Raw genomic sequence first — 13,602 nt, 5'->3', positions numbered from 1 at the left:
CGGCACACAGTACGCGGATCTGGACTTCACGAAAGGACACGCGACATGTGTGTTAATAGGTAAATAATGCTCTCGTGATGTACTAGGAACAAAAGCTTCGAAACAGATTTGAAAATACAGAAAAAGGTAACAATTTAATACAAATAGTTTTTAAAAGTACGTATCATTATAGTTTTAATATTAAATGTTTTATGACCGGTCTTTGTGGTGTAGTATTTAAGCCATCGGACATAAGGCTGGTAGGTACTGGGTTCGCAGCTCTGTACCGGCTCCCATCCAGTTTAAACGACCCAACGGGTCGATCTAAGACACACCATACTCTTCTCAATCTGTCTATTTGTCCCTGCCTGCCCCCCCCCCCCCCTCTCTCTCTCTCTCTCTCTCTCTCTCTCTCTCTCTCTCTCTCTCTCTCTCTCTCTCTCACTAACTACTAGCTCACTGTCCTGGACAGACAAGCTGTGGTGTCTGTGTGCCTAGGACAACGTGCTTGAACCTTAATTGGATATAAGCATGGACATATGTATAAATGAAAGAAAGAACACGAATATTTAAATTAAAGAAGGATTATAAAGTTTATATTCACACCCATTCCTATATGGTTATTTTCCACTATCACTGACAATGTTAGGCTCATAGGTCAAATATTAATAACATAACAACCGATGGAAAGTTGTAAGTAAAAAAATGCGACGCCAAGTTTTTACTTACAATTTTGAATATTTTGCTATTTGAACAATATTTGACCTATGAGCCTAACATGTCCACTGAAAGTGTTAAAATATCCACATATAGTAATGAATGTCAACTATCACAGTTACAATGCCATATTCAGTAGGATTATAGTGGTTTTTTTTAGGGTAACCCGGTATAGTTAAACGTGTTGTAAAAAACAATTATCGTAGAATATATTCTGAACACAAATATTTGACAGAAATGTAATTGAATTTGTCTGAGACATTTTGCCCGACAGCCTTTAATTCCGCCAAATAGTCGGTAGATCCATTAAAACTGATTATGAATTGTTTTTCTCGTTACAACCAGTGCACCACAACTGGTCAGAAAACTGTGGTATGTGCTTTCCTGTCTGAGAGAAAGTGCACATAAAAAAATCCCTTGTTGCTAATGTAGCGGGTTTCCTCTCTAAGAGTATATGTCTTAATGACCAAATGTGTGACATCCAATAGTCGCTGAATAATTAATCAATGTGCTTTAGCGGTGTCGCTAAATAGAACTAAATGTCTAGTATGCCAATGCCATTGTCGAGTATGACAGAGAAAGAGATAAATAGTTTATAAATTCAATAACGTCAGACCAGAAGATTTTCCTTTTAAACAAACGAAAAAGAAAAACGAAAAATGTGATGTATAAAAGGTAGATTAGATTTTTGTATCATTTAGCGGTCTCTGGATAATAGCTATAAAAGACAAATTCCTGGAAGAGTAAAGTCTGATGAAATCTTCATTTGTTTCGTTATTTCGAGCTGGACTATTTTCTATTAGTAATTATGCTTGGCAGACATAAGCGCCTGAGTCAACAGCGCTAAAATATTGTGTAAATGAATTATTCTATAGGCAGCTAATTGATTTGATGGATGTGATGTGTCTGTAATATTTGACTGCCTGCCGTCTTTCTCCGTCGTTCTCCGTCTCTCTCTCTCTCTCTCTCTCTCTCTCTCTCTCTCTCTCTCTCTCTCTCTCTCTCTCTCTCTCTGTCACTGTCACACACACACACTCTCTCTCTCTCTCTCTCTCTCTCTCTCTCTCTCTCTCTCTCTCTCTCTCTGTCACTGTCCCCCCCCCCTCTCTCTCTCTCTCTCTCTCTCTCTCTCTCTCTCTCTCTCTCTCTCTCTCTCTCTCTCTCTCTCTGTGTCTATGTCACACTCTCTCTCTCACACACTCTCTCTCTCCCTCCCCCCCTCTCTCTCTCTCTGTCTCTGTCACACTCTCTCTCAGGCGCCTATAGGTAGTCCTAAACCAAATAACTTCCGACTGGGTCAAAGTTCGAGGTGACCCAACTTTTGATAGAGAAGTTAACACCACAAGTCCTGTGATTGGTGATAAATGCGTGTTGGTTGTAAACAAAATAGTTTCATCTCGGCAAAAAATGTACGCAATTTTATTTCACCTAGTATCACTGTGTCAAGTAGCCTTGTGCTTAAAACATAGATGGGATACCTGTTAAAAAAGTACTCACTTTTTGTGAGGAGTAGGTTAGTCATAGACGCTACCCGTTATCGCTGAAACGAGCAGCTTAACCCCCATTTTTTTCTGATTCACTTTAAGTGTGAGGGGTGGTAGTATTTATATCCGTGGTGTTTATGTCGATTGATACGCTGCAGGTATGAGTTTTAGCCACATTTGTTACTATTGTCTACTGGGATTTGATTTGGTAGTATACGTCCTATATAATTGTCGTATTCACCGAGATATCTAATTTTACCTTTAATAACTATTTAATATCGTTTTTCGTTATGTACACATAAAAACAAACACCAACCCGAACATATTTACATCAAGTCCATTATTTAAAGTAAAGAAAGAATCACAGTTAACATTTCCCCACACTATCGATTGTAGATTTTTATCATATCGGAAAAGCCAAACCAATATTTTGTTTTATTATAATCGATCATTGGAACATTACTAATTTTAATCATTGGCAATTGGATTATAAGCACATCTACACTTACACGCGTATAGATATCACGTTATATACCACATCTTAGCTTAGTAACTGGTTTAACGTGTCCATGTACCACTAGGACTTCGAATACGCCTATCCCGAATCCGGCATCCGCTAGGATCGGGGGTTTGACACGGGACAGGGATAACCCTAACAAATACGGTCAATTTTGAAATTTTGAATATTAACACCAAAAGTATAAAAAGGGGGAAAATTGGGGTTAACAGTATTCATTAAAGGGACATTCCCGAGTTTGCTGCATTGTAAGATGTTTCCGACTAATAAAATACTTCTACGATTAAACATACTGTCACGGGGATCCTACAATACCCGTAACTGAATGAAACACGATTGTCCAAATATCTCTCCTAACTGTATATCTGTTAGATCTCTCTGTAACGGGCAGTTATACCCGCGTGGCTCGTCTAGGTATGATCAGAGATAAGATCTTATATAAAGTATGTATAATATAGCACGTTTAGTTCACTAGAAAACACAACAAAAACACCATACATTTTGGAATCTGTATTAACCTACGCTGACAAATGTACTGCCGCAGTAGTTAATTAACAACAACAAATAATAACAACCCAGAACTGATCACTTAATTAGTTAATCTCTAGGTGTCTAGTTTACACAATATTCTAATCACTTCACCGTGACACAACACCCACACGTGTGATAATTGAGAAACGCTTCCAGGGGAACTTAATTAATAAAGGAATTACAACTCTATTCCTAACTGGTTAATTTTTAATTAACCCTTAACTACTCATTCAGTAACCTTGTAATACAGAATTAATACTGGTACCTATCACAATAAAGACAATAACCTACAGTTTACCTAGGTCCTCTAGGATGACTGTTTAAGCTATATATATATATATATATACACGTATATATATATATATATATATATATATATATATATATATATATATATATATATATATATAACAGTGAGCCTACAGTTTACTGCGTCAGATGACCGGCAGCGCCGTCTAAATAATATTGGTATAATACAGTATTAAAATATTTAAAGTCACATCAATCACATTAAGGTTATACAACAGAGCAGAAAATATATAATTACCAAGTCCAAACGGACGCGCTCCCTGGAAGCCTTCCAATATGTTTCTCCCTGATATCTCTAAAACCCTAGCTATTTATCATAAACCCGAAAATCGCCTGGGGGTACAACGCGGTACTTCCCCTATCAAGTGATATTTCCACAGCGACCAAGCCGGCATATTTTTCTCAGATCGCCAGACTTGCTGACGCCTAGTCCGCCAGCAATACCCCGATCGTACCGAACTAGTGGAGGTATTACGTAACTACTGGCCACATGGCCTCCACACCTGGACTGGGTGTGTATTAGAGAGAGCTCGACGACCGTCGTGCAGAGGTATTAACGTAACAAAGTGCCCACCTGGACTTAAGTGCATATTGGAACTGCACACGGCCCTCTAAAACAATTAATATCGCCACAGGCGAAAACAAAATTAAGAGCATGTTCCGTCACACATACATATAGATACATTTTCTTGTTTAGAATATCAGTGTCTGTATATTCAATGTGTTTCTGGCTATCTTAATATTTGTAAGAAGCCCAAATTGGAGTTTGTTTTCAAATAATTTCGTACGTACGAAAAAATAGTTTTTAGGAAATAAAATGAAATATATTTGATATGTAATTACAGTTGTCAAAAAGTATCTGTCAGTCGATAACATCTTAAACTGAGAAGTTGTGCACACAGATTAAATTTTGAAGCTGGCAGATACAAGAATACCGAGAGAACACAAAGGACATTGTCCACGATTCCTTTACAGCCCAGCTTTATGTTGACGTTATTCTAAGACCAGTTCTCCAGCCACTTTTGCGCCGTCACCGAAGACCAGGAGCTCCCCTTCTGTTTCAACAACACAATGTCCGTCCACATACTGCAAGAATTACCCAGACATTCCTGCAACAAGCCGCTATCACCGTTATGAACTGGCCCGCCGTTTCACCGGATTTGAACCCAATTGAACACATGTGGGATGAGTTAGGACCTCGTGTACGTCACCGCCAGTCACCGCTGAACTTGCACAGGCGTTGCAGGAGGAGTGGATGAACATTCCTGTAGCTTATTTGAGATGTTTGTCCCCGTCGTCTTCACGCATGCTCACGGGCCAATGGTGGACACACCAGATACTGACCTTGATATGGGGGGGGGGGGGGGGGGGGGGGGGGGGGAACCTTTCGATTACGAATGCAACTCGATTACTGGTGATAACTGGCCATGTTTCCATGTGGATGTATCTCATGAATACCAGTCATTAATGTCATATTATATTATCCATCAATTCATTAATAGTTTGTCGTTATTTGCAATGAAAAGTTGTTTTTGCGTTTTCATTGTGTGTCAATATATTAAACGTGTTTCTGATCATTCTAATATTTGTTCTACGTTAAATTTCATTTTATTTCCTCAATTTTTTTTTTTTCGTACGTACGAAATTATTTGAAGACAAAATCAAGTTTGATCTTCTTAAAGATATTGAGACGACCAGAAACACATAGAACATACAGACACTGACATTCTAAACAAGAAAATATATTTAATATGTAAGTTTAATCGTAGAAATATTTTACTACATCTTACAATACAGGAAACTCGGGAATGTCCCTTTAAGTCCGATAGCATAACAACCATACCACTGAAAACTACCTTGTGTCACTTTGTTTTTGTACCGCATGACAGCATTCTAGCCTCTAATTGCAGCCCCAGTAGGCCTAATCAACGTAATCGGTCCTTGTAAAAAAGAATAATGAGTCGATCCGCGGGCACCTTAATAACAATTTAGGAACAGATATTCATGTCAAATTGTCCATAGATTGCTACGATGAAGCGCGACAACCACTGCATTCGTCACAATGAAGCAAATTGTCCATAGTGTCACGATGAAGCGAGACAACCATTGCATTGGTCACGATGAAGCAAATTGTCCATAGATTGCCACGATGAAGTGAGACAACCATTGCATTGGTCACGATGAAGCAAATTGTCCATAGTGTCACGATGAAGCGAGACAACCATTGCATTGGTCACGATGAAGCAAATTGCCCATAGATTCCCACGGTGAAGCGAGACAACCATTGCATTGGTCACGATGCACGTCTTGACTACTATAAAAAAAACAAAAAAAACCTCTTGGTGTTGTTCTGATATCGAAGAAGTCAGACAGAATCAGAGTAACACCCGGATGTTTGAACAGAACGATTCGGATGTTTATCGTCTATTCTGCATTGTGTTTCTTTTAACAGCTTACTGTTACACTTAGTGTAATAATTTCTAAGACAACATATACAAACTATTCTGAATTGTTTTAGTGTAATAATTTCTAAGACAACATATACAAACTATTCTGAATTGTGTTAGTGCAATAATTTCTAAGACAACATATAGAAACTGTTCTGAATTGTGTTGGTGTAATCATTTCTAAAACAACATTTGTCATCTATTTTGAATTGTTTTAGTGTAATAATTTCTAAGAAAACATATACAAACTATTCTGAATTGTTTTAGTGCAATAATTTCTAAGACAACATATACAAACTATTCTGAATTGTGTTAGTGTAATAATTTCTAAGACAACATATAGAAACTATTTTGAATTGTTTTAGTGTAATAATTTCTAAGACAACATATATAAACTATTCTGAATTGTGTTAGTGTAATAATTTCTAAGACAACATATATAAACTATTCTGAATTGTTTTAGTGTAATAATTTCTAAGACAACATATATAAACTATTCTGAATTGTTTTAGTGTAATAATTTCTAAGACAACATATATAAACTATTCTGAATTGTTTTAGTGTAATAATTTCTAAGACAACATATAGAAACTATTCTGAATTGTTTTAGTGTAATAATTTCTAAGACAACATATACAAACTGTTCTGAATTGTTTTAGTGTAATAATTTCTAAGACATTTATCATCTATTCTGGATTGCCTTTCAGATAACATCCTAGTGTAACGTTCGTCATCGCAAGTTTTTAATAATTCCTGTAGTGTAATAATTTACAAGACAAGATTTATCATATATTCAGAATGGTCTTAATGTAATAATGTCCAAGACATTTATCGTCTGTTCTGATTTGCCGTAGTATAATAATGTCTAAGACACCATTCATCGTTTATTCTAAATTGTCTTTCAGATAATAACTTAGTGTAACACGTTTTTAGTGAACAGAAGTTTCTAATAACTCCCAAGACAACAGCATTCATATGGAAGCCAACAATGTCAACCAACTCTCTTCCATCAACTCCACTCATCCAAACGACGCTTTGCAGCTGGAAGACTTTTGGCAATACCGACTCTCAATCCAGATCCATCTTTACTACTTCCCGTTCATAATTTCGGTTGGGATTCCAGGAAACGTCATTTCCTTTGTCGTCCTCGTATTCTCCTCCTTTCGGCGGAGCACCACAGCGCGCTACCTGGCGGTGATATCCATTCTGGATGTAATAATTCTGTGTACGGGCGCGGTTTGGCTGATTAATAAACGGATGCCGGAAGAAGACGTATTCCGACCAGGCAGCTGTAAAGCTTTCCTGTTTGTTTTTTATTTCACGGCGCACTGGGACGTCCTACTGCTTGTGGCTGTCACGGCAGAGCGATACATCGTCGTCGTGTTTCCGTTAATGGCGGACACGATGGTATCCATGAAGCGAACTGTGGTGATCATCTGTTTGGCAGCTTTGTTGTCCGTTGGTCTGAACATGCATCATTTCTTCACAGCGTACGTTCGAGTTTCAAACACTACAGGTATGTGTTGTTCTACGCAGTATGCAGTATTAAGGCATATTTCATATTTTATTATTATTATTATTATTATTATTATTATTACAATTATTTTATTTTATTTTATTGTATTTATTTATTATTGTTATTGTTCTCTGTGTGTGTGTATGTGTGTGTGCGTGTGTGTATGTATGTATGTATGTATGTATGTATGTATGTATGTATGTGTGTGTGTGTCTCTGTGTGTGTCTATGTGTGTGTGTGTGTGCGCATGTTTGTATGCATGTGTGTGTCTCTGTGTGTTTGCGTGTGTGTGTCTCTCTGTGTTTGTGTTTGTGTGTGTGTGTGCGTGAGTGAGCGTGTGTGTGCGCGTGTGTGCATGCGTGTGTTTGTGTCTCTCTCTCTGTGTGTGTCTCTCTGTGTGTGTTTGTCACTGTGTGTCTCTATGTGTGTGTGCTTGTGTTTGTGTGAGGGTGTTTGTGTGTTCGTGCGTGTTCGTGCGTTTGCGCGCGCGCGTGTGTGTGTGTGTGCGCGCGTGTGTGTGTGTATTTTCTCCCGCTGTTTATTTAAAGTTAAAATATGTCGCTTTTCCATTTTGTAACATAATTTACTATTGCAAAAATAGCATCATAATCTTACAATTTTATTTCTCAGTCCTGTAGAATTGTTTTACCAATGGTAGCACACGCGTAGCTACACTTTTAATAAATCACCAATCTCACCTCACTATGTCATAACGTTGTTGACTAATACTAACCTCAAGACTACCAACTGTCAGTAGAAATCTGGCCAAGTGTGTAGTGTCACGACTTCTACGACTGTCTAGTTGCTAGTCTGATCTCTCTTACAACTCTATTCTCGTCGTATAACCCAGTTGTTGTTAATCTGAGCGCATCCGTCCTAACTCGGGAATTGGGGAAATCACTACGCAACCGTCGAATTGTCCAAATGTCTGGCGACAGTTGACAGTGTGACGCAAACAATCCCAACACTTACATGTACACAACACTCATTTCCTCTTTCTCTTCCCCTTTTCTCTTTCTATCAAGCTCTTTCTCCCCACCTCTCTCTCTCTTTCTCAAGCTCTTTTATCTGTATCTCTCAAGCTCTTTCTCTATCTCTATTTGTATTTGTATTCCAAGCTCTCTACCCGCCTCTCTCTCCCTGCCTGCCTGCCTACCTGCCTGCCTACCTGGCTGCCTGCCTGTCTGCCTGCCTGCCTGCCTGCCTGGCTGCCTGCCTGGCTGCCGACCTGTCTGTCTGTCTATCTATCTGTCTATCTATTAATTAATTGTATTATATTACCTATAGTCGTAATTAAGCAAAATCAAATTCAAATTCCTTCTCTTTCCTTATTAGGTTTGACATATTGTGGCAGCTCTGGCGGTGAAACCACAAAGTTCTTCAAGTACAGAATCTACCCGTGGATCGATTCCATCATCTACTTTGTACTTCCGTTCACCGCCATCTTTGTTCTAAACATATCCATGATGCACATTACCGGAAGGGCCACCCGGAGACGGGGTCACATGCAGAACATGAGGTCAAGTGACGTAAACAGAAAACAAATAGAGTTAACGGTCATGCTCTTATTGGTTTCTTTCTTCTTCCTGCTTCTAACTGGACCAATGGGAGTCATTCTTATAGTCGAGAGAATCGCGTGGATCCCAACCTCTCTGAAGGAGAAAGCTGTTCATAGGCTTATCCACAGTGTCGTTGATAACATGATGTACACAAACCATGCCATAAACTTTCTGTTCTATTGTTTTAGCGGGCAGAGGTTTAGAAACGAGGTCAGGCGACTGATGTGTTCATTTAGAAAAGATACAGTCAATAGTATTAGTAGAAGTTCAGCCAATTCACCAGACCTTAATACTATTGCATCGACTCTTTAGCTGTACTTTTGTTTAAAAGGTTGATATCATGATGTACACAAACCATGCCATAAAGTTGCAATTCTATTGTTTTAGCCGACAATTGTTTAGAAACGATGACAGAAACAATCGTTGGTATTCGTGAACGTTCAGCCAACTATTCAGATCTTAACATGATTGCATCGACAGTTTATTGACTGTATATTTTTTAACAAAAATTAGTTGGCAATGGTTTCGAAACGAGATCAAGCGAGTAATGTGTTACTTTAGGAAAGATACAATCGGTAATATTGGTGGAAGTTCAGCCAACTCTCCTGACCTTAATATCATTGCATCGACTCTTTAGTAATACATTTATTTATTTATTTATTTATTTATTTTAATTTATTAATTTATTAATTTATTTAAATGACAATGGATCGAAACGAGATCAGGCGGGTGATGTGATCGTTTAGGAAATATAAACGAGATAGCACTGGAAGAAGGCAGATCTGTTCCCCAGAGCCTAATATGACTGCATCGTTTAGTTGTACAATTTCATTTTAATTACAAAGGCCTATATCTAACTCAGTCGGTAGATAACTCGCATGCGGTCCTTAAGTCGGAAGATCGAAATCCCTCGGTGGACCAATTTTCCGATTAGGTTTTTTCCAGTCCCAATCAATGCCCCACGACTGGTATATCAAAGCCTGTAGTAATAGATAAGATTATCGCAAAAGATCAAACAGGTTTCATAAAAGGTAGATATATAGAGGAAAACATAAGATTAATATATGACACAATGCAGTACACGGAAGAACAAAACATCCGTGGCATTAATTATTAATTGATTTTTAAATTTTACTGAAAGCAAGTTGGATTTGCTCAGTTTCAAAATATCAATAAACAATTGGATAAAAACTTTATATAATAAGTCAACCTCAAGAGTACTTCAGAATGGATTATTATCTGAAAGTTTCAAATTAGAACATGGATGCAGACAAGATGATCCTCTCTCGCCATATATTTTTATTATATGTGCAGAAATGCTCACAATATTATTTAGAAACTCCAACAAAATAAATGGTTTAAAAATAGGGGGAGAAGAATTTCTCATATCTCAATATACTGATGATACAACCTATATTTTAGATGGATATCCCAAATCCCTTAAGAAATCCCTAGAAAATCTTAAGACTCATATGCTACTGTTTCTGGCTTAAACATTAACCATATGAAACCACAATACGTATGGATAGGTAGTAAAAACATACTCAAAATATGTTTATCACCATGCAAGATGGAAATTAGAATAGGGTTCAGACAATTTGGAAATGTTAGGGATAAACGTTTCAGTTGATATGAAACAAATTATAACAATAAATTTCGAAACTAAATCATGGAAATGAAAACAAAAATAAAATAAAGATCTGATATCTAAGAAAGTTAATAGGTAGAATAGTCGTTTTTAAATCTCTAATTTTCCCTAAAATAAATAACTTACTAATTTCACTGTCTAACCCACCAGAGCAAACAATACAACAAATAAATAAAATGGCTTTTAATTTTATCTGGCAAAATAAACCATACAAAACAAAAAGAGAAGTTCTAACCCAAAGCTATTAAAATGAAAAGGATTAGCAGACTACATGCGTATTTTTAACAAACGCAAAAATGGAAGTTATTACAAAATTATCAATATAAAAACTCATTACGCGTGGAGATTAATTTATTAAAATACAAATTAAAAAACAAAACAACAGTTTCTGGAAATATATTTTACATAGTTTTGTGGTTAATTAATCAAAAACAAATTCCTGAGTGTACAAATTAAATATTTAGAATCAATATTTGATACACCAGTAAAATAATTGTAATTGTAACAGTATAATAATTGTTGAAACCCTTACATTGTGAACACTATATGAAATATGGGGTTATATTTATGCAAGATTTAATGGATTAACAGGGTCAGTGTTTAATCTATGAAACATAAACACATTTGACATACAATCGAATTTCTTAGAATTTGTACTGTTAATAAACGCAGTCAAAACACACACACACACACACACACACACACACACACACACACACACACACACACATTATTATTATTATTATTATTACCAGAGTGTTTTTTGGCATTGTCAATATCATATATTAGGAATAAAAAAATAAAAATGGTAGAGGCTCGCATACTACATTATTTGTATTCCTAATATATGATATTGATGATATCGACATATACTAGGGTAATAATCTCTTTATCTTATATCAAGCTTAATAAAACGTGTTTTTGTAAACTGTATACGCAGCTTTAATTCCAGTCGGCCATTACCCGAAATTCAAATGACGTAAAAATATATGACGTCATATTCGATATCGTTACATAAAAATAAACTAGCGATTAACGTTTTGTGTTTTCTGAACACTGGCAGCTTTCGATGTAAATTTGCTATTGAAATGTTTTTTGTTTGATAACAATGAATGCTTACTCGATTAATTTACATCTAATTTGCAAAGTTATAAAATTCTGAAAGTATATGAGGGAAAATGACGTACTTTGTTTGTATTGGAAGTGTAAGATATGATATGATATGATATGATATGATATATGATATGATCTCTCTCTCTCTCTCTCTCTCTCTCTCTCTCTCTCTCTCTCTCTCTCTCTCTCTCTCTCTCTCTCTCTCTCTCTCTCCTTCTTCTTCTTTTTCTTTTTCTTCTTCTTCTTGTTATTCTTCTTCTTCTTCTTCTTCTTCTTCTTCTTATTATTATTTGTAGAATCATTTGTCATAATTTGACTGTAAGATAGCGATATCAGGGCCCCATCTCTGACACTATCATATTTATTTGTGGGATAATAAAGGATTTCCTACCACTTATGAACAAAAATGTTGTCAGTTTCCCCAGAAGACTACATATCAGAAGTACCAAGTATTTGACATCCAATAGCGAATAATTAATTAATCAATGTGCTCTAGTGAAGTCGTTAAATAAAATAAACTTTAACATTTAGTTGACCCCCCCCCCCCCCCCCGCCCCAACAATAAAATGTGTAAATGTAAAGGCAAATGTATGTATCGTATGTACGCCCTGCGTGGGCGAATTATAGGAACATTTATTTTAGTCTTTGACCCAAATATTTGGTGAATAAGGGCAAAAATCAATTTTGGTTCGGCAAAAAATCAATTTTGGAAAATTCGTAGTCGAATAAACAAAGTGTTTGGTACATAATGGATAGGGACCACACACACAGGGTCTCCTCTACTCTATAAATAGCAGAACCCTTTCTGAAAGTCAGTATATTGGGCAATGACCGCCATACAAGTACGCACTATAGTGCTGAAAGCATTGCTATATGTGTTCTGACATCTAGTTCACCCCACCCCAGTTTGACCGGGAACTTGAATGCAGCCGTATTACAAATTCGGTTGGTGATAATTTGTCGATCACCAGCCCCACCCGGTCAGAATTTTGTGTGGTTTCAAACAGCTCGGGGGTGACCAGTGAGAAGTCGGAGCCAGAATATGACAATAAAGAATTCAATAAGTCAGTCTTTTTTATTGATGGGGGTGAGGTAAGTGCCGCAAATTCCGAGTCACCAACACTCTCAGCTGAGCAGCCAGCCGCACCGAGGTCCCCGACCCCACCCCCGGGAATGGTGGAAGAACCCAGAAAGAGGAAGATACCTGCTGCTCGGCTGGGAGTCGCAGTACAGATGAAAAAACAAGGTAAGAGTAGGCTTAACAGCGGTGTTGATAGTAATATTTATGCCGTTCCAACCAGCAACCCCTTCACCGCCCTCAGTGGTGCCTCTTCTCCTGCTCCTCATAACCAGTCTAAAACTAAGTTAAACTTAAATGCAACCACTCCTAAAAAAGGAATTCAAAACGTGCCGGGTTTGAGGAGAGTGATGTTTGGTAACTTTGACCCCACCCCTTACGGTTTCGATTTTTTTCAGGCTACCATTAGAGATTTACAGAGTAAAGCCCCCGTGGGTGTTTTTAAAGAAACTGCTTTTTTCTACTTAGGAGATAACCATATGGAGTTTTTAGATTTGACCGAAGGCGTTAGCCTGAGGTCAAAAATGAAACATTTGCGGGCATCAAATAGACAATAACACCCGCAAATCTAAAAACTCCATATGGTTATGTCCATTGTAAACTGAATCGTTTTTCTACAGAACTAACTGTATATTTGGCATTTCTTGATAAAAATACCTGGCTACAATCTAACTGTAGACCCTTGAATCGTCAACTTCGCCTGT

At 37.2% G+C, this 13,602-nt stretch overlaps 1 protein-coding gene across 1 annotated transcript; it reads left to right on the top strand.

Moving 5' to 3' along the window:
• LOC121387528 (probable G-protein coupled receptor B0563.6) lies at positions 1-11,475 on the top strand. The gene is made up of 3 exons (XM_041518676.1): positions 1-126; positions 6,890-7,500; positions 8,836-11,475. The coding sequence occupies exons 2-3, from the start codon at positions 6,960-6,962 to the stop codon at positions 9,369-9,371; spliced, it is 1,077 nt and encodes a 358-aa protein (XP_041374610.1). The 5' UTR covers positions 1-126; positions 6,890-6,959; the 3' UTR covers positions 9,372-11,475.
• Positions 11,476-13,602: the final 2,127 nt, after the last annotated feature.

The sequence above is a fragment of the Gigantopelta aegis genome, chromosome 13 (genome assembly GCF_016097555.1).
Source record: "Gigantopelta aegis isolate Gae_Host chromosome 13, Gae_host_genome, whole genome shotgun sequence".
NCBI classification, from domain to species: Eukaryota; Metazoa; Mollusca; class Gastropoda; order Neomphalida; family Peltospiridae; genus Gigantopelta; species Gigantopelta aegis.
Note: the sequence above shows the minus strand (reverse complement) of the source record. Positions and strands in the feature narration are given on the sequence as shown.

Bases quoted from the DNA above. Each gene is read 5' to 3' on its own strand.
- LOC121387528 (XM_041518676.1), top strand. From the start codon at position 6,960: ATGGAAGCCAACAATGTCAACCAACTCTCTTCCATCAACTCCACTCAT. The intron at 7,501-8,835 runs GTATGTGTTGTT...TTTCCTTATTAG, and splicing joins TCGAGTTTCAAACACTACAG to GTTTGACATATTGTGGCAGC.